General features: G+C 37.5%; 2 protein-coding genes across 2 annotated transcripts; one reads left to right on the forward strand and one right to left on the reverse strand.

Annotated features, from left to right (window-relative positions):
- Positions 1–865: 865 nt before the first annotated feature.
- Positions 866–4,181, reverse strand: LOC117253826 (uncharacterized). The gene is made up of 3 exons (XM_033621558.2): positions 3,403–4,181; positions 1,935–2,140; positions 866–1,007 (listed from the first exon to the last, which is right to left on the reverse strand). Exons 1-3 carry the CDS (start codon positions 4,036–4,038, stop codon positions 866–868), a joined length of 984 nt encoding a protein of 327 aa, XP_033477449.1. The 5' UTR covers positions 4,039–4,181.
- Positions 4,182–6,037: 1,856 nt separating this feature from the next.
- r3hdm4 (R3H domain containing 4) lies at positions 6,038–12,591 on the forward strand. The gene is made up of 8 exons (XM_033622733.2): positions 6,038–6,233; positions 7,567–7,724; positions 7,913–8,034; positions 8,271–8,388; positions 8,471–8,556; positions 9,043–9,128; positions 10,004–10,059; positions 11,424–12,591. The coding sequence occupies exons 1-8, from the start codon at positions 6,193–6,195 to the stop codon at positions 11,525–11,527; spliced, it is 771 nt and encodes a 256-aa protein (XP_033478624.1). The 5' UTR covers positions 6,038–6,192; the 3' UTR covers positions 11,528–12,591.
- The last annotated feature ends 7,376 nt before the right edge of the window (positions 12,592–19,967 follow it).

Below are 19,967 nucleotides of genomic sequence, written 5' to 3' on the forward strand. Positions count from 1 at the left end.
TTTTGTTTTTCAACTTTATACATGTTACATGTATGTGGCATACTTCCTGCTCACATGACATCTCATATAATTAACACAAGATATTAAAGCATTTTCAAACTATAAAACTATTGAAAAAGTCCAGCACGCAGGTATGACTACACTGTTTCAGCTGCAATGTTGTTACAAATTCTTCTACATAATGCCAAACTACAGCACTCCAAATCAAATCAAAGAAATTATGATAGCTCACAGAATTAAAAGTAGTATTCACCAGATGTAACAACATTGCCTTTGGTCAACATTTGTTTATTTTTTATTATTCTTTATTTAAGTTTATTTTAATAAACCGTTTGTTTATTTTTCTATAAAAAAAAAGTGACACAGCTGACTGAATGTCATTAGCAGGTTGTTACTGCACTGTAATGCACTGTTACGTATTCAAAAGATTGTTACAATGGTAACTATAGGCATGAGACAAAGAATCAGAAGGGTTTCATTCCAAAATGCAAACTGTTACAGTGTGAAATGTTTGTTTAATACAGTTAAATGTGTTAAAAGAAGGCTGAAATGATGCAGACCTTAAACATCTTAAACATTACGATGGATCAAAATGGTGAATGTGTCATTTTGGAATGAAAGTCTGTACTACTGAATGTACTTTTATGGTATTATGCTTGAAAAGTTGTACTTGAACATAAATTTATCTGTGCATCTACTATAAGATGTACATTATATACTGAAGATATGCTAGCATAGAGAAGAAAAACGGGTACATGTCTGTTGTGAATGTTTTGTCCCGAAGGAAAATAAAACTGTGGTTTCCTGTATAATTTTTTAAATACTGTTCTGTATCTTATGAGTCCAGTTTGTTGTTTTTGATGAATTACTGCAGCATGCTGGATGTCAGGAGGTTTTTCTTCGTCATAGTGTGGATGAGCGTTGGTTTTGGGGCAGATGAAAGTGGTGGGAGGCTCCGCTGTGAGTTTACACTGCATCCACCCACTGATGTCTCTGTCACTGCTTCACTGTTCAGAGAAAAAAGACAGAAACCAAATTGACGGAGTGGTTTTCTTCACACTGAAGTCACTTATCTAATGTTATTTAGATAAATAACATTTACACATGAATGCAAAAACTCTACATGTATCAGATTTTAGCATACAGTAAACATACTTAAACAACGTGTTTAAAGATGACATTGTTATCTACTGGTCTGCAATATTAAGGGTTCAGTAATGACCGATATTTTAAACATAAAATATTGTAGTGTTTAACCATTTTTATTGCCAAGATTTCAGTAGTTTCTTTGATTTGCCAGGGTAAAAACTGTATTTAGTCCATCATGGGACACGACAATTTGTGTCAGTTGCCTTTTAGCCAACTTTACTGTGATACATCAAGTCACTAAAAAATGATAATCTCAGATTTTTCCTCATATTAAATGCATTTTTTTACACCTTTTGTGGCTTCTGTTAAAGCCATCAAACGTGTTCACAGTCATTATTAGTTCTCTAATATTTATTTATTTTTTGTCAGTGGCAGAGTCTGCCATTCCCACACTGGATTTAAATGCCATGCACATGCACAAGAGACCTGTTTTCTTAGAAGATTTTGAAGGGGAAACATTTGTGTTAGTTCAAATAGAGCTACAGTGATTCATGAAGAAATTGAATTCATTTGAATTTCTGAATATTGAATAAAATGTGGAAATATATTCCTGTCAGATGTCCTTTTTCCTCAACAGCTGGAGGAACCTCCATTCTCTAGAGCGGATGAGGCTGTATTCATATATCATATTTAATTTAAAAACAGGTATAATAATCAGATATGAACAATGCTTTACCTTAATGAAACCGTGATTAATAGACTTCCTATATTCCCTTCAGTGCTTTAACTACCGTACAATGAACAATAACATTCTCCAAAACTGTACTCATAACTCCCAAACATACATGTTGGCCAGGTTTTTGTTCTCCGTGCCGCTCCTCTCCCTCAAGCGTCGCTCACTAACAGCTGCGAGGAGCTGATCAGAATGGACACGTGTCCACCGTCCTTCATCGTAACCTCTCCTCTTCCTCCCCAGTTTCTGTGTGACCGTCTGCAGCAGAGCATCCAGACTGGACAAGGAGATGTCAGGGAGACGAAACTCAGGAGATCTCTGCAGAGAGAACAAGAGAGGAGAGTCAGACGGGTGTGATGGCAGTTGTGTTCAGAAGAGGAAGACATTTTTCCTGTCATGTTTTAGTTTGTGTGTGTTCTTGTATCTGTCTGACAGTTGTGGAAGGAGTACTTAGCTCCATATAAGTAAAGGTACCTATACCACAGTGTAGAAATACACCATTACAACTCAAGTATTAACAGTAAAATGTCCTTACAAAACCAGAAGTACCAAAAGTAAAAGAACTCACTCCCCAGTGACTGATATTGTTATACGACATAAGAATGATAAGAGTGCATAAGCAGAATATTAGTTTTAGTCCAGTGGTTCATGGCCCTGTCCTCAGGGTCACAAGATAAATCTCAGGTTGTTGTTGTTTTTTTTTAAATTAGATCATTCTTCATCTTGTGGACCTCAGACAGTTGTTAAAATGAAACCATGTGAGAATTAAAGTGGAAATATCTTATGGAAATATATATGGGTTTTTTTCTGTAAGAGGTCACAATATTGGGAACTAATGGTTAATGTTTAACAGTATATTACATTTTATAATCCTATTATAAGTATAAAGTTGTTACGAGAGTAATACTCAGAGTACAAGCACTAAGTAACTTTCCATCACTGGTGTATCTTGAATAACTAAATTAATTTTTGAACTGCTGTTTTGAAGTTATGCTTTCTTTTCTAAAAGCTTGTCAAATTATTTACCATTCAAACTTTTAATTTTAGACCTCATTCAAGCAATAATTTGAAAAATGAGCCATCAAAACATTTGCATCCTTTAATATTAGAAGAGTGAAAAATGTTTTTAATGTCTCTTAGCTTCTGTTTTAACACTCTACACTGTATCAAAGGGGCAATACAGAGTATTTGCCCTGTGTGTGTATATCAATGCCAGTGACTCAATCAGGAAGATGCTGCTGTTTCTGACTTTTAAAACTCTTTTTATTGCCCAAAGCCTTGTTGATTTCTACTCTACTTGGCTAATGTGTTCTTCCCCTTGTGTAAAATTGTGACTAAATAACTCCCTCTCAATCACAGCCCAAGTTGTGCCAGACCAGTTTACGATGATGCAAGTCCTCCTGGTTTCCAGTAAAGGTAGAGATTTAACTTCCTTAATGTCCTTTTTACTGAACTACCTTTACATGAGCTACTTCAAGCTTTCTCTCTTCATCTCAGGAATTTAAGGAGGAGATGTAATCAGTCTTTAATGATAAAGAAGAACGAACATTATTTGTCAGCTGGTTTTGTAGTTTACTCACACTTTTGGAGAACAGGGGATTGTCCATCCAGGGCCTGCTGTCTGCTACATGTCCTGTAACTAACCCGTCGCCTCTGCAGCCTCTAATAGTAACATTTGAAGAGATGGTCCTTGTTTGCTCAGTTGGACTGATGGGAGGTAGAGGAGTGTGGTGCCCCCTCTGACGGTCACAACACTCAGGAGCTGGTTTAGGTTGAGTTATAGGTGGTAGCACAAGCCAAGGACTTTGTGCTTGTTTGGTGTCAGTGTCCAGATTTAATCCTGTGAAAGAACTGAGTATTTGTTCCTCAGATTTAGTGACAGATGGATCATTTTTGCAGCTGGTTTCAGGTTTCTTTTTACTTGTGCATTCGTTGTCCTCCTTTCTCTCTTCCTCTTCCTCCACTGGCTCCTTGGCTGCAGCCAGAACAGGCATCAGATTGACACAAAGCTTCATTATATTCCCTGATGTTTCACATGTAGTAGCCTCCCTGGCTGAGGTGGATTTGCTCTTAGATGTGGCAGCTTTAATCCTCTCCTTTGACTTCACAGGTCTCATCTTGGGAATTGATTTCTCCACTTTACACACGATCATCGGACAAGTGTCTAGCTCATGTTTTTCCAGTTTTACTGAGCTTGCCTTCTTCTCTTTCTTCATTCCAAAATTTGTATAAAAACACCTTTAAAAATCTTCTCTGATATTGTCCAAACATCTCTAAAAAAAAAAGCGTATTGAGATTAAAAATTGTCCAAATTTTACTGACTTTTTTCTTTTGCCAGAAACAAACTGAACAGCTTCTCTTTCTCTCCAGCAGCAGAGAAAAGAAAAGCTCGGAACAATTAGATGACTCTGTGGCAGGCCTATTAAACTGGCTGTTATGGTAACATGCACACAAACTCCAGTCACTCTTTATGAGCCAGGAGGAAGTCATTGGTATTCACACTTATATCAAAGGATGGATTATGTTTGAACCCACTCAAAGATGCTGGATCAGAAATGATGGAGGCGGCAGAGGCTTTATTTTGCAAATTATGACAGGAATGTGTTTCATTAGGTGTGCCAAAGCTTGTCTATTGACAAGATGACTCACTCAGGACTTGAAAAAGGTTTTAACTACGTTAGGCTAGGCAGTAAATATACAAAAGGAAACCATATGTTGCCGTCTGAAATACTCAATTCGCAAATGAAATTTTGAAAATTTTCATTATTGTCACCACTGGTTCTTATACTACGGTGTACTTCAGTTCTGCATGTGGTTTGTCGAAGTGGTGTTTCTGTAGTCCTTGCTTGGATGCTGTGGGTAGGTATCAAGCACTGTACTGTCTCTACTTCATTACATTCAAATGAATTAAAAAGTGCTACACTATGAGTGTTATTTAGGCCAGTGCTTCTCAACTGGTTCAGTCACAGAGTCCAGATTTCTCCTAAGTCACTGGTTCAAGGTCCACACAGTTTAATCTGTTCAGCGTCATACTTGTGTTTGGCCATGTTGTTGAGCTAATTTGCTCTCTCTGTTAAGAAGCTGTCTGTTAGTCAGTCACTCTACAGCAGGACAAGGCATATCAAAATGAAAGTTCTGTGCCACAAATTCACTGTGCTCCAAAATAAAGTGTGTTTTTTACAAACTTCACACTACGTCACTTGGGGTCCATTCAAAATGGACCTGCGACCCACTTTTGGACCACGACCCACCCGTTAGGAACCACTGATTTAGGCTTTAGCACTTCTGATTGTTCTAATATTTGTAAAGTGTTAGTATATTAATTCGTATATATTAAAGTAAGTCTTTACAAAAAGTCATTAAACTTGTCACATTAGGTCATTATGTGTGCACTTTTCCTTTGCGGCCTTCATTTAGGCCTATGTGCTGTCTCGCTAAAATGGCTATTGGTCATTAAAACATTGGGAACCCCCGATCTAAGTTTTTTTTTGTTTTTTTTTTCCTAAATCTTAGATTAGATTAGCTGATAAATTTCTGATTTTCCCAAGCAAGTAAGAAAGGCTTGATGTTAATGCCCCTAAACTGGCTGGAAATTGTCTAATAAATCTTAATTATAGAAAAGTTAACAATTGACATACATTCTGAGAGTTAGAGAGAATACATTTAAAAACAACTGGGGAAAAAATAACATTTGTATGAGACAGGACACCAACTAAAGAATGTCTAAAGATAAAATACTTGTATAAAGATTGAATATTAAAGTTCTAAACAACCTATTATTGTTACTTTAGATTTTGGTTGTTTTATGTATTTTGTTGTAGAATTTTTGTATCAGTGTGTTTATATATCTGTGAAAACTCAATAAAAACTTTAGTGAAAAAAAAACTAAACCCATGACTACAAATACAAAAAAAATTGCGTTTATAGTTACAATAACCTTAAATCCACCTATGATTAGATTCTAAGCTCTAAGGTAGAAAACTTCAATTCATGTAAATAAAAATGTATATAAAATGAAATAAGAAATAAATGTAGATAAATATAAATAAAAAATACAAATGCTCTTAAATGGAAGTAGAAGTGACATGTTGTAGTGATTACATCATGTTTAACAGCCTTACAACATGTAGCAGCATACAGTAGAGACAGAGTGAGACCTCTCACTGTTTCTCCTCTCTTTGTTTGTAATAGGAGGACAAACAGCTATAACTGTTCACTGTCCGGCTAGCAGCCGTTGAGCTAGCTGCTCTCAAACTGCCGAGCAAACACCTCCGTTTAACTTCACTTTTTCGTCCCGACTGTATTTATTTTTTCCCTGTACCGTAAGGATACAGAGCGTGGCTTCTTTCCGCTTGTTTTGCTTCAATAAAATGGTCGTTTTGACAAATAACAATGAAGAACAGGATTATATGTGAGTGAAAATTACGATCCGTTGGTTAGCTAGTTAGCGTTAGCCCGAATCACAACTTCAGTTAAATGGAGATTTAAACGGTTTTAGCTCAGCTGTAATCGTGTCAGCTCTCTTGCTAATCATGCTTATTTGGTTGACATTAATAATAAGGTTTAAACAGGCTTTTAACATGTTTTAATTATCTATCTTAGTTAGCCTTTTAACAGCTGGCAGCTAACTAGCTAACTGACCTGGATACGTTGGGTTGCGCTGGGGTGTTTAAAGTCCTAGTTAAATCACGTCTGGGTGTTTCTGTCAACACATGAGCTAATAAGCCTTTCACTTATCACCTCTTACAGCACATCTATATCAGATTATGTTAAGGCTTCCTTGTTAATAGCATGCAAAGATTAACATACAGGATTGAGGAACATACTGCTTATATTTATAAATGTTTTATAAATCATATCAGTGCCACTGTATGGCCAAAGTTTGCAAAGGGTTACATGTCAAATGTAAATCATATGATATCATGTTGAAGGCAAACCATATGTTATCTTATCCAGGCAGAGGTTACATTATATTATGTTGGTGTGGTGTTGCTTACAACCTGCAGGGCTCAGGCTAAAAATGGCAACTCACAGGCAGAAAGCCCACTCACTCACCACCCACTGACCTACATCTGCAGCTACTGCAGGAGGCTCTTCCCTCTGTGAGCAATTTAAAAACACTGCAGAGACAAAACAGAGGCAGCACAGCACAGTGAAGGTGAACTGTTAACTCTAAGGCTTTTAATAATGATTGTTTTAAGGTGTTAAAGCAGCCTGGTGGCCATCTTCACATTCCTCAGCCACTTAGCTGTTTGGTGTTTTTGTCTTTTCTTGGATAAAGTAAGATGATGTTGTTATGATATTCATGCATGACATTCAGCAATTACAGAGGGACCACTTCATAGCTGAAACCCTGCACCTAAAAGACTTTAAATGCTGCAAGTTTATGATAATGTCAAGTTCAAAGAGCATTTTCAGACCACAAATCAAGAGCAGTGAAAGTCCATTGAAGTGGGTCAAAATTAGGCCACACCAAACCTTTTCTCATACCTTATGTACTCAAAAAAGCGTGCACTCTGCATGTCACTATCACCCTGTCTACATGTAACCTACAGCTGAATGATTAGACTTTCAGTGTATATTCGCACTTGATATTGTTAAGGACACTGAAGAACGTGTTAAATAATCATGGGCTGAAGTAACATGTAGTTAACTACATCACTTGAACATGAAATAAATTAAGGAGCTTCAGGATTTTTGTGACTAAACTGGCTAAACTGACATCTTGTTCTCTGTTTTCCCAGCCTGATAGAGGAGCGTAAATGCACCTCCCTGCCCAACTCTCCAGCCAAGCGAGTGTCTCCCACCAAAAAGAAGCAGTTCTTCATCAACCAAGCTATCCGCAACTCTGACCTCACTCCTCGAGCCAAAGGCAAGAAGAGCCTCCGCCGGCAGGAGAACTGTAAGATCTTATTTCACATGATCAGATTATAAGATGTGGTCATCCACTGCAGGCTGAGCATTGCCTATCAATCCTCAAAGTCTGTGAGCTAATTTTACAACAGAATTAGTTTTTTAATCTCAAGAATTAACATTTGAAAATCATAAATCATTGGATACTTTGGTAATCACACCACTCTCCACTGTCAGCACGCTTTCTCGCCAATCTTCTTGAGAGGGATGAGTGCTCCAAAGATGATCTGGAAGTTTGCAGTAACCCGGCGATCCCATCGATCTTCACCGAAGCCTGTACCAACGGAAACTACGTAGAGGTAAAACTATGTAATAAACCTTGCTGCTCTTTAATGCTACAAGAGTGCCATTACGTCTGACTTGGTTTTAGCTTTACTGTTTTTCTTACGCGTTTTGGAGAAAGTTTTACCTTTTCAACTCTTACAAAAGCCAGAGCTTGTCTTGCATCGCTGATCACAGTGTAATCAAATCTAAAAGCACTGAATAAAACAGGAATTGATTGCAAAATGGACACCTCATTCTCTTGTTCTTTTAGCCATGGAATGATTTCATGAATTGCTCCGGTGAGGAGCAGGAGAGGCTGCTGTCTCTGCTGGAGCAGGAGGAGGCCAAGAAGAAAAACACCAATCGGCCCCTCAAAGACGAGAGGAATGGTGGGCGTCTTAGTGTCTGCTTGTTTGTCGGCTGGTTGTTGAAACGTGGCTGTTTGGCTGACCATTGCTCATCTCTTTGCAGTAAACCCTGCCTTCACTCCTCAGGACTGCTTCCAGAGAATCGATCGCAGGCTTCGAGCGACTCTCAAACGGAAACAAATCCCCATGGTGAGTGTCATCTCTTCTACGTACATGGAAGGAGTCCATATATGCACAGTAGCTACGAGCTTAAAGTCAAAGTTTCATCATGAAGCCTCAGCTTCTCATCATTTCTCTGTCATCATCATGATCCGATAATTGGTGGAAGACATGTTAACCTCAGTGGATTTTGCCACTTGGACTTGTCTTTTCCTGCATGTCTGCTATGCAGCAAACTCTGAGGCTTCACCAGCTTGTTGTGTCGTAGTCATTGACGCAAAAGTCAGTTTATCCCTCTCCTTTACGTCATTAGTTATTTTTGGCTGCTTACAAGACAATGACATGCCATTCCAGATGTTTGCAAATGACAAACAGGTTTGACCAAACCATGACTCAGCGGGGAATCCCACATAAGTTCAGCATTTGACTCAAGCACAAATCATGCTTCAGGACACATGATTGTTGTGGGGATCAAACCTTGTGGCTGCCGCCCACAATTTTTTCTTCTCCTCACAGGGAACTCTGGAAGTACTTGAGGAAAACCTTCTGAGCTTCTTCATGGCTCAACCTCGCTCAGTTTACACAACCAACCTCGCCAGCAGGTAGACACCATTTTTGTATATTCAGTGTGCCTACAGGATTTAGTCATTAAAAGCTCTGAACTCAATTTGCTTAAAGAAGAGACCTCAGAAAATGTTTTTAAATTCATAAGCAGAAGTCTTGAATAGTTTCTCTCTTCTGCAATAGGCTGTAATGTTAGTTATAAAAAGTTTTCCAATTTGATCGCAGGCTGTTGGGAGACGTTAAACACCTATAAATCTAAAGTGGGAGTGTCACTCAGCACCATCAGACGTGCTGCAAACACTCACTACAGTTATGGGAAATGGGGAAAAGGGATAGTGTCAATTTTAGCCAAAGCTTTGAATGAATGAATCATTTTTCACTAGTTAATCCATCTATCAAGTTTATGCAGCCTATCTGGGTCCAGATTACATTAATATAATTAATTATATATATTTATAGATCAGCACTGTGCTGTGTTTGACATCTGATAAGCCCTTATAGATGTGTTACTCAAACTGAGCTTCCTGGTTTATATTTCCTGTCTCACTGGTGCCTGAAACAAGACAACCACACCAACGTGGCCCCTTTGCCTTGTTTTAAAGCACGTCTTCATCCTTAACCACCTCGCTAACATATAGGTTGAAAGCTCTGCCTAATGGATCCTGATCATGTTCCCCCACCTGGAAAACCAGTTTATATTAGTTTACTTGAAACCTCTGTGATCCAAACAAAGAAGTGGAGTCGGTGCAGTAGCAGGAAATACAAAGCAACGAACAGGATGTGAAAGCATGAAACCCACAGAGTAACTTTATTGATCCATGCTGAGAAACTGGTTGATTGTTTCTGTAAGTGGTCTACAGGAGAATACTGAGGAGTGGAAAGTAATTCTGTTTTGTTTGTGTTTGTGACTCAGCTTTGAGAGGCTGCTGCTTCATGCCGTCTGCCAGTATATGGACCTCGTCTCTGCAAGTGAGTGGAAACACATATTAGACATACTGGACATCAGAGCTGTCAGCGCTTTTCCACATTAAATATGATGGAGAGTGTTTTTTGAACATTGATCTGCTATTTGTTAAAGTATGTTTTTTCCATCTGTGTGCAGCCTGCATCTGTGCTCTTGTTCAGTGACATATCCGGTGAATTAATTCTTGTTTTTAAGGCTGTAATGTTAACCTACTATTAAATATCTGTGGTGGGTTATTCTGAACTGTTTTCACCACACTAATGATTACTAAAGACTGAGAAAAACAATCAACACATACATCTTGGCATATAAAGAGATTCAGCAGTCACACAGGAGTCATGTTACAAACCAATCACAGCCGACAGATATCTTTCCCTTCTTCTGTAAATATTCAGTTACTGCAGGGCTACCCAGAGCTTTACATCTGTCCCACAAATGATAGGTCTACACACTTACAAAAAGCACCTGGAAGAAGATCAGCTCTGCACTCAGGATTTTAGGAAAATAGGCTATATGATGCTTGTTAAGGTTGCTTAGCAACCTCAGACGCTAGCTGCCGCCGCACTGTTGAAAGCAGGTGCGAAAAAGGCACAAGAGTATCGCCCAGCACCTGACCTTGCATTTTCCAGGCAGTTAAAGACACGGCATGTGTATGGCCCCTAATTTACAGGGTGGGTACCTGCGGTTATAGCACAGGTTAGTTAATAACAGGTCAGGTTATTTTGAGCAGGTGAAGGACGAACCCAAGGTGATATTTAAACTCTGCAGGCAAACATTTGCCTATTATTCATCAAGTACAAACATGACCCATCATCTGAAACATGTCAGTAGCTACGTGCCCATTAGCCACTTAGCGCAATCATTACTGCTTTGCCGACAGCGTCATTAACAGGCGGCTCGCTCAGTGTGTGATGTGCACTTGTAGATAAAATATAGGCCTATATTAATGAAGGTTCATTAGTACGGTTTTGTATTTCTCTGTAATGTAGCACAGTGTTAACAGTGTTACTGATACTATTCTTTTGCAGACCTTCAACTCAAACCATTGTGTTTCCCCGCCCAAAATATAAACTTTAATAATGAAATTTTGAATTCAAGTTGAGTAATCAATATTCAAATATTCAAATGATAATTTTGTGGGTGAAGTTTTCCTTTAAGTTGTATGGACAATTTTAAAAGGTTATAGCAAAGACTGTGGCACATAAATTGTTGTATTGAAGATTTTGAGCAAGACGTTTTTGTAGAAATTACAGCTTTTTTTCTGTTTACATAATGCTATTTACACAGCCTGGTAGGTCACACAGAGCCAGCCTAATGTTCTCCAGTCACATGAGAGTGATCAAAGTCTGTTTGTTTGTTCGACTTTCAGGCACCGACTACAACGGGTCGCGTCAGACTGAAGTGGTGAATAAACAAGAGGAGTTTCTGCCTCCTATACTTCTGCTGTCTGCCCACTTGGAGCAGATGAGCTGAGATCAGGACCACGCCATGTTTCCTTGTTTCCTCCGCACTGCTCTGCTGCAGGCAGGAGCTCTGGGATATGTAGATAAGGTGCGCCGTCTGTATGTGATGTCTGTGTAATGTCGGCAAAGCTCAGAAAACTTTTTTTGTCTTCTTGGTCTCTGGTTTCTTTGGGGAATTTTCCATTAATATAGCCATAAACATGTCAGAGTTCATTAGTATGTAAACAGGGGCGTACATGCTAAATGTTACATGGTAAACATTAGAATTTAGGCATGTTAGTACGCTGCGGTTAGCCTTTAGCTCAAAGCACAGCTAAACCCGAGTTAATGAGGTTGACACACACAGCTGAGGTTGAGTAGTACAACTGCCTTCACTGTGCAGAGAACAACCCTTCTGATTTAGGTAGCATGACCTTTCTTGCACCATCCTCAGGCCAAATTTTACATATTTTGCCCGGCTAGTAAAGATCTAACAGTTTGGTTTCCTGGTGTATAATAATAAGTACAGCATCATGAAGCTGTGTGGGCTGAATTTACTGCTGTTTCCATACTGCATTGGGGGTGATATGAATTCCCTTCCCCAACTTTTAAGTGTACTCATTCATATCTAATATAATGGGGATTACTGATTCTTAACTTTGGGAGTATCAAGTTATCTTATGACCTAATTTGTAATGTGGAATTCATTATGATGAATTCACGATGCAAGCAAGTTACATTTCATACTGTAAAATGAAAAGATATGGCAACCATTGTCATCAGCATTGTGACAGCGTTATGGCACAATTAATTTATGAGCTGTAATCCATGATTCTTGCTGTCTCTTTCGTGGTGCAAATCATAGAATCGAACAAATTTATGAAGTTACGACAGTCATTTCAATGTAAAAAGGTGTTACTCACTTATTATGAGTTGTTATGTCCTGATGAATTCTTCTATTCCTAAATGCATCATGTCATATCTCACAGTATAGCCAGCTCCTGAACATTGCTCCACCATGATCTGATTCACAACAACACATGAATTTGGACGTTGGAGTGTTTCCATGGTAGCGGCAACATTCCCACCCCCAACTGATTGTTGAAAACTAGACTAAAATTCTTATTTATTCCAATATAGCACAAATTCATAAGCAAAGGATAATGTACAGCGAGCAAGTAATTGATTGACTCTGGGGTCCTGCATCACCTCGTCAGGGTTTATTTCGCAATAATGACCCACTCGCTATACATTATCCTTCTTGTTACAGGGCTGCTTACTGAAAAAATTAAAAATATAGAACGTTGTGACTGACCAATGAGAAGGGAGAATTCAACAAAGCTGAATAAAGAAATGATATCAACCTAAAAAATAATGGAAAATGTACTTGAATCACATTCAGTCTCTGTTCAGGCTGCGAGGACTCTTGTGTCGCTCATGATGAATGACATGTTGCAAAGGTGCTAAGACTATGGAGGCATGCATTAGGAAACACATCACTGCCTGAAAGATTAGCCTGTAGAATCTGCGTAAGCGTCGAGGTGTGAAGCATAAATATTAATAGTCTCTCTGAATGATATGCACAGACACATCACTCATCACTGTAGGTAAAGAAACACAAAGGTGTGAACAAACAGCTTCTGTTATGCTCGGGGAGTCTTTGATCACATTCTCTGTATCGTATGTGAGAAGAAAACTCCCTCTGTAGGTGCAGTTTCTTTCTGTTTATCTTCCTCTCTAGTGTCATCAGCTTGTCTACACCAGCATCATCTGAAGGACACGCTCATATTGTAACCAAACTGTGTAGATGGAGAAAGGACTGAGTCTTCTTTCACTTGTAAGCTTAAAAGTGCATGATTGTATGGCAGCACTGTGACTGAACAGATCCAGTGTGGTGTAGACGAGGTGTACGTGTTATATTAGTCATAGTTAATAATCGAAGACAAGTTAAGGAACTATACTATAGTTAAGAACTGCTAATATGCCTGTACTTTAAGATTTATTCATGGATTACTTGCAACATGCACAACTTCAATGTCAAAAGCCTCTTTTTTACACGTGTATGTAATCTGGTATGAAGGTATACTGTATGTGCAATAGATGTGTTACATTGGTAAAAAAAAAAAAACATTCAAGGTGTTTTGGTGGTAAAAACCTGCTGAGCTCTGACTCTCAGATGTGTTTCATCTCAATATGAACGTACGGAAAAGCACTTCTGCCTTATGAATACAGATTTCTATGTTTTTCTTTTCTGTACATATATTTCTACATTTGTACTTGACTGGAATTTTGGAAACAAAAAGAAAATCTTAACCCCAATTTTCTTTCTACGCTGTCGTCGGCAGTAAAAACAAAACTTGACCTGTTGGTGCATTTTGTCAACAACCAAAGTTTGTGTGTCTGTTTGTGTGGAAATCCAATTTCTCAGGCTCTCGACTTTTCGCTCTGAATGTCATGTAGTTTATCGCACATGGTGTCATTTTCTGTGTACTCTATACTTTCTTCGAGAGGAACTTGTTTTGATCGTGTTCACGCCCAGCACTGCAGGGCGCTGCCAACTTTTTAAACACACATCGAAGTAGTTGTGCTGTAAAATATGAACTCAGATGATTGACTTGTGCCAACATTTGGATTTAGGAGCCTGAGATAGTCTGAAAGCTTTATACACTAGACTAAAACATCTTTGTGTATTTAATATGTGTGTACTGCAGTACCTATTTATAATTATCACTGCATCCATTAAAGGATTTAAGATATTTCTTCTCATTTCATTGTGTCTGAGCATCTCTTTTTTTACCTTCGTGATGAACTCAGTCTTCAATTTTCTGACTTAACTTTATATAAAAGTTACTTAAGCACATCACTGTATAGTTTATTTGATGATGTATGGTCTTCTGCAGACTGAAGGTGAGCATGCAAGTTTAGAAACATGAAACTATAAAAGTGTTGTAAGAATCCCTGTGAAAAAACACATTAAGGGAGCAGATCCTGAAAATAAGATGCAACAAAATGCTCCGATGAAAACCATAAACTTCTCTGTTTTATGATCATTTACAATTTAACAGTCTCCAATGAGGCTGAACTACAATAATAAAGTCCAAAACATATAGACTGACAAACTGAAAAGTAGCTTTTTTTATTAAGTAAGATGCAAACACGATTCACTATACAAATATTTAATAAAAGTACCATGACCACACATTAGATAGAGTTTAAGCTGATAAAATTAAGGAATGAAAACTGGGTCCTTTATTTTTAGGAAAACTGTTGAGTGATTATTAGCATATAATCCTCTAAAACAATTTAAGATAAGTTTAAAAGTCACTTTGTAGACTCACAGTGGTGCAGTAGCATGACAGGAATGCTCTGTTGGGTTTGTTCCGACACCTTCCACTAGATGGCGTACTCGTACAAAGAAATACAGACCACTGGCTGAAGAAATATTCAGTACAAGTACTGGTACCACACTGTAAAAAAATACTTAATGGCAAGGAAAAGTTCTGCACTGAAAATGTTATGTGAGTAATAATATGTTACTCTTATCAAGAAATTGTACTTAACAAATGAAAAGTTAAAGTGCTCATAGCTGAAGGATGTCCTCTGTCTGATCACTCATACATTTTACTGTTGTAGTTGGTTGAAGTTGAGCAAATTTTAAACTATTTTGTATTGAGCTGCAACTAATAATTATTTTCATTATGGATTAATCTGCTGAGTATTCTCTTCATTACTCACTGATTATTTGGTTTGTAAAAACTGTACAAACAGTAGGAGATGCCCATCAGAGCCCGCAGTGACACCTTCACAACATTTGCTTTGTCAAAGCCTCAAAATAAATATTTAAAAAAAGGAATTAATCAAAAGGATAAGCAGCAAACTCTCCTGTCTGAGAACCTGAAACCATTTAGTGTTTTTTGCGTGAAAAATAACCTAACAATTTTCAGAATAGTCACCAGTGAATTGATTTCCTGTCAATCGATCAATCGTCCAATCATTTCAGATGTATTTTTACATTATCATACTTTTTGCGAGCACAGATCTTGACTTGTAAAGCAACTACAGCTGTCAAACAGTTATGTAAAAAGCATAATCATTTCCTCTGTAGAAACCTCAAGTTTTTACGCTTGAGTAAATGTACTTAGTTACTTTCCACCACTGATGTCCACCACTGACGTTAGTGACCACAGGGTCCAGAATTCATCCAGATGCAGAGAATTCCTCTGTTATCATTTAATGCACTCTATGGGCCATTTAAACACATGGCTTATAGTTTTAAAATTTGTATATATTAGTTTTAACAGCTTTAAACTTTATTCTCACCAAACCAGCATTGAAAACTGGTGCACTGCAGGAGGCAGACAAGATAATGGACACACTCAGTGAATGAGGACGCCAGCTGTTAACATGAATGACAATCATCAACATTTGTCAACTACCATAAAACTTCAGTTAAAAGCCTAGTCCCAATTAAATGTCCTGTCCCTTTCACTAGCCCGGTGTGGCTACATATTTTGACAAATAAATGCCTGTCTCAATTAGATGCCTGGGGTCTCATTTAAAAAACAGTGCATAGGACCCATACTAGAAATGTACGTACAGACAAAAGCCAAAAATGGTGTGCACCAAAAAATATTCAACAGTTTCTACAATCAGGCTTTCACCTCACCATCTGCATCGCCAGTTTTCTGTCTCTAAAATGTTCGGACACGTGGGTCAAAGTTTCTCCCATCAAGTCTGCTTTTAGAGATCATAACTGTTGCATAGAAAATGGCAGACACCGCCTATTGTGCATATGCCACGTTTATAAATGAGGTGCCTGGTCTGGTTGCCAAGCAGTTCTTTTATATACATATATATATATATATATATATATATGTGTGTGTTTTTCAAAACAAAAGACAGCTAATGGAGCCCAATAGTGGCATAAAACTGTAAAATATCATGGCTAAAATCATGTTATCATATGAAAATACAAACTGTGTTGATGAAGCGGAGCAGCAGGAACAAACTAAAACCAGCCAACATGGATCTAATGACCATACAGAGTAATATATATAGGGCTATCACATACTGCTAATTAATACTGAACCCACTTTTACAGCATTAAACTTCATTTTCAGTCTTTCTTATGATGTTTTTATTTTGTCTACACCCTTAAAACATATTTTTTAAAGTATTAAGTTCAAACTAAATAAGTGGAATTGGGCTCCATCTGTTATATTTATCTATGACTGTTTATTATATTCTAAGAGCTCAAATTAATCAGATTAACTGGGACCATTAGGAAAGGCTTAATACTTTAAATATACAGCCCAAACTAGATTATTTTCACATTTGCATTTTAAACACAAAGTCAAACACTGAGTATTTGCATGAAAACAGGAAAACTCAAAATGCAGTGATGTGTGAGTTTTCTGTTTATGTAAGAAAACTAAAGTGATACTAACAACACTAACAACTTTATCTTTGTCTGGATGATTGAGCATTTCTAAAAGCCCATTTATGGTTTGTACTTTTGTTGTGCTCTCATTAACATTTTTATCACCTATTCTTCTATGTGCTGCATCATTGTGGGTATAAAACTAATCATTTCCTGTGTCGACTTCAGCCCGGCCGAAACACGCCAGTTGGCATTTAATTATTTTGATATCAAGTGTGAAATTATAGTTGTCATCGGCGCAGAGAGCCCGGGGCCAGTTTGACTTTAATTTCCTCACAGTGTCAGGGCAATGAGCACACTTCTCTCCTGGATCCTGTTTCATCTGATGAGGCAGAGGGAGGATCAGTTTTCTGTTTTAAATATCTCAAGCTCTTTATTTTAGTAAGCAGCTGCAACCAGCTACCGACCAGTCAGCACTCTGACTGTAAAATCATTTTTGGAAATAGATGACATGGCTGCTGCTGTCAACAATTGTGGGGGCGAAGACTGAAAAGACAGTTTCCAGCAGTAAATTTATTTAAATGTGGCTGAATGGTGGGTTTTTTTGTGTGTGTGAATCAAGCAGTACTCTCTTTACACCGTGGTTTATCATTTTTCCACTGTAAAATAGATAACCAGTCCGAATGTTTCACATATACAGTATGTGACACCTAAACACAGATTTAACTTGATTTGGCTGAAAAGTTGTGAGTTATGTTGAATTACAGACCTTCTGAACATGTATTTTCTGCTGTACAGTATCTGAGGGTCCAGTTTTAACAGCTTGTTATTAACATAATGTATAAAATGTGTTGAGACCAGACAGTGAGATATTTTTGACATTTTGTCATGTTATTTATGGTCAAGTCTCCAGCTCCAGCGTCAAATAATTAAGAGCAGTATTGTTTCCCTGATTGTGGTGATACCTAACTGTCTTATGATTAGTATTAATAATCAGTTAATCTTGGTTTAAGTCATTCATTCAGTTAGCCGTTAGCTCCACGTGTTCTGAAAGTAAAAATTAATTTTAGTGACTTTAGGTGAGTTCCCCCCCTTCAGCAAAATAATCCACTTCACCACCTTCATATTTTCAAAATGAGTTAAACTGTGAAATTAAATGAAACTGTATGAATTGTTTCAATAAAAGCAAAATCAAGCACAACACTATGAGTCACTGGTATTAAAGACCAAATAAAGTTGACAGTTGTACTTCACGTATTTTTCTGCTGTTTTCATACCAAACACAGAATTAATTCCCCCATCAGCCTCCCAGCTTAACAGGGGCTCTCCGCCAAGGGACCGTCACCTAAAATCAACACTGAGAGAAAATGTAAACACAATACACTATTTACCACAAGTTCCATGACAAATACGGTAACTTACACTGTATAGGATATGTTCATTTTTATTTAGGATTTTTAGAAGCCTGAAGAGGTGAAGGTGTCACATATTTCTTAGGAAAAAAACATACAAAATTTTCTTAGGGCTGCAATTCCACACTAGTTTCATTGTCAATCCATAGTTCATTTTCTTGATTAATTGATTAATGCTTTGGTCTAAAATATGTGAGAAAATAATGAAAAATGTCTGACCAGACCCTTAGGCTACAATTAAGAAACTGGAAATACAAAATATTTGACTTTTTTTTTTTGAAAAATTACCAAAATGATTAATCAGTTTCTAAAATTTTTGAAGATTGTTTCTGACTATATGACCCAGTCGTTTCAGCTCTGATCAACTGTGTAACTATTCTTTTTCTTATTTAATCCCTTAACAAGCTTTTGACCACCCAAATTTACGTGGTGAGACACTCATTGAGAGCCATATTTTATATATTTCTAATGAAAATCTGTACAAAGAACCACTCTAAAAAATAAAAGATAATAATAAATAAATTAAGGTAACATTTTGCATACATCTTTTTAAGTAGTTCCAACTCTGGCATTATTGAGTAAATCCCATGAGACTTTGATAATCTGACAAACTCAGTTAGTTAAGTACAACTAACATTATTTGCTTTGATCTCAAAAAATTTAATTAGGCTGATCCAACTTGATATTTATCTAAACCTAATGGCGATATCTAATGGTCAAACTATTTTATTTAAGATATTCTAACTTATTTATTTTAATTCTATCATACTCAAAATGTAAAAAGTGTTTATGATTTTGACAAAATTCTTAAACAAGTTGGTCAAATAAACTGACTAAAACACTTTAATGAAACAAACGTAATTTTTTAATGCTGAAAAATGTCTTTATTTTAAGCATTATCTACGAACCCCATGAATCATCTCTTAGAGTGTAGCTTTCGTTAGAACATTTTCGTACTGTGGTTGTATGATGTTTTAAACTGAATATTTTAAATAACACGTTAGGTCTACATGTAAAAGTCCAAGTAGGGACAGGAGTTGAAAATAAGCAATAGCTATAAACTCTGTGCAACACATCACATCCCATACTCTGTATTGGAACTATGTTAAATTACATTGTCCCTATCAAATAAAAACTAAATAAATAAAATAAAAATATTGGGAAGGGGCAAATGTTCTAAATATTAAGGGAGATGTGTAAGCTATCCTGCGTCCACCTGAGAAACCTGCACCTACGCAAACAGGTGTCTCATTTGGGCTTGTCTGTGGAAAAACTGCAGGTAGATAAACTGTAGTCTGTCTGAGTTTGTGCATCATCTGTGGACAGCCTCTCACAGCACATCTCCACCTTCCTGCTCCACTCCCTGCCCACTTTATAAATTCACACCCTTGCATTTACAGACAGCCCCTGCTCCGGGGTGTGGGGGGTGTAATGTGGGGTGGCCCCTGCTGATTCAGAGGTTAGGAATTTGCATCTGATTACTGTTTGTCAACCAATAATGTGACTGTGCAGGCCGGAGAGTCTCTCCACGCCTCTCCCCGGCTGTCTCACTGACTGAACGCTGCGGTGCTCTCACACCGACACTCAAACTCTGAAAACATAATTACACGCAAAAGCAGAATGTGTGGATATCATGCAGTCACATGAAACCACTTTATTTCTAGCTGATAAACACACGA

Source organism: Epinephelus lanceolatus, chromosome 6 (genome assembly GCF_041903045.1).
Source record: "Epinephelus lanceolatus isolate andai-2023 chromosome 6, ASM4190304v1, whole genome shotgun sequence".
NCBI classification, from domain to species: domain Eukaryota; kingdom Metazoa; phylum Chordata; class Actinopteri; order Perciformes; family Serranidae; genus Epinephelus; species Epinephelus lanceolatus.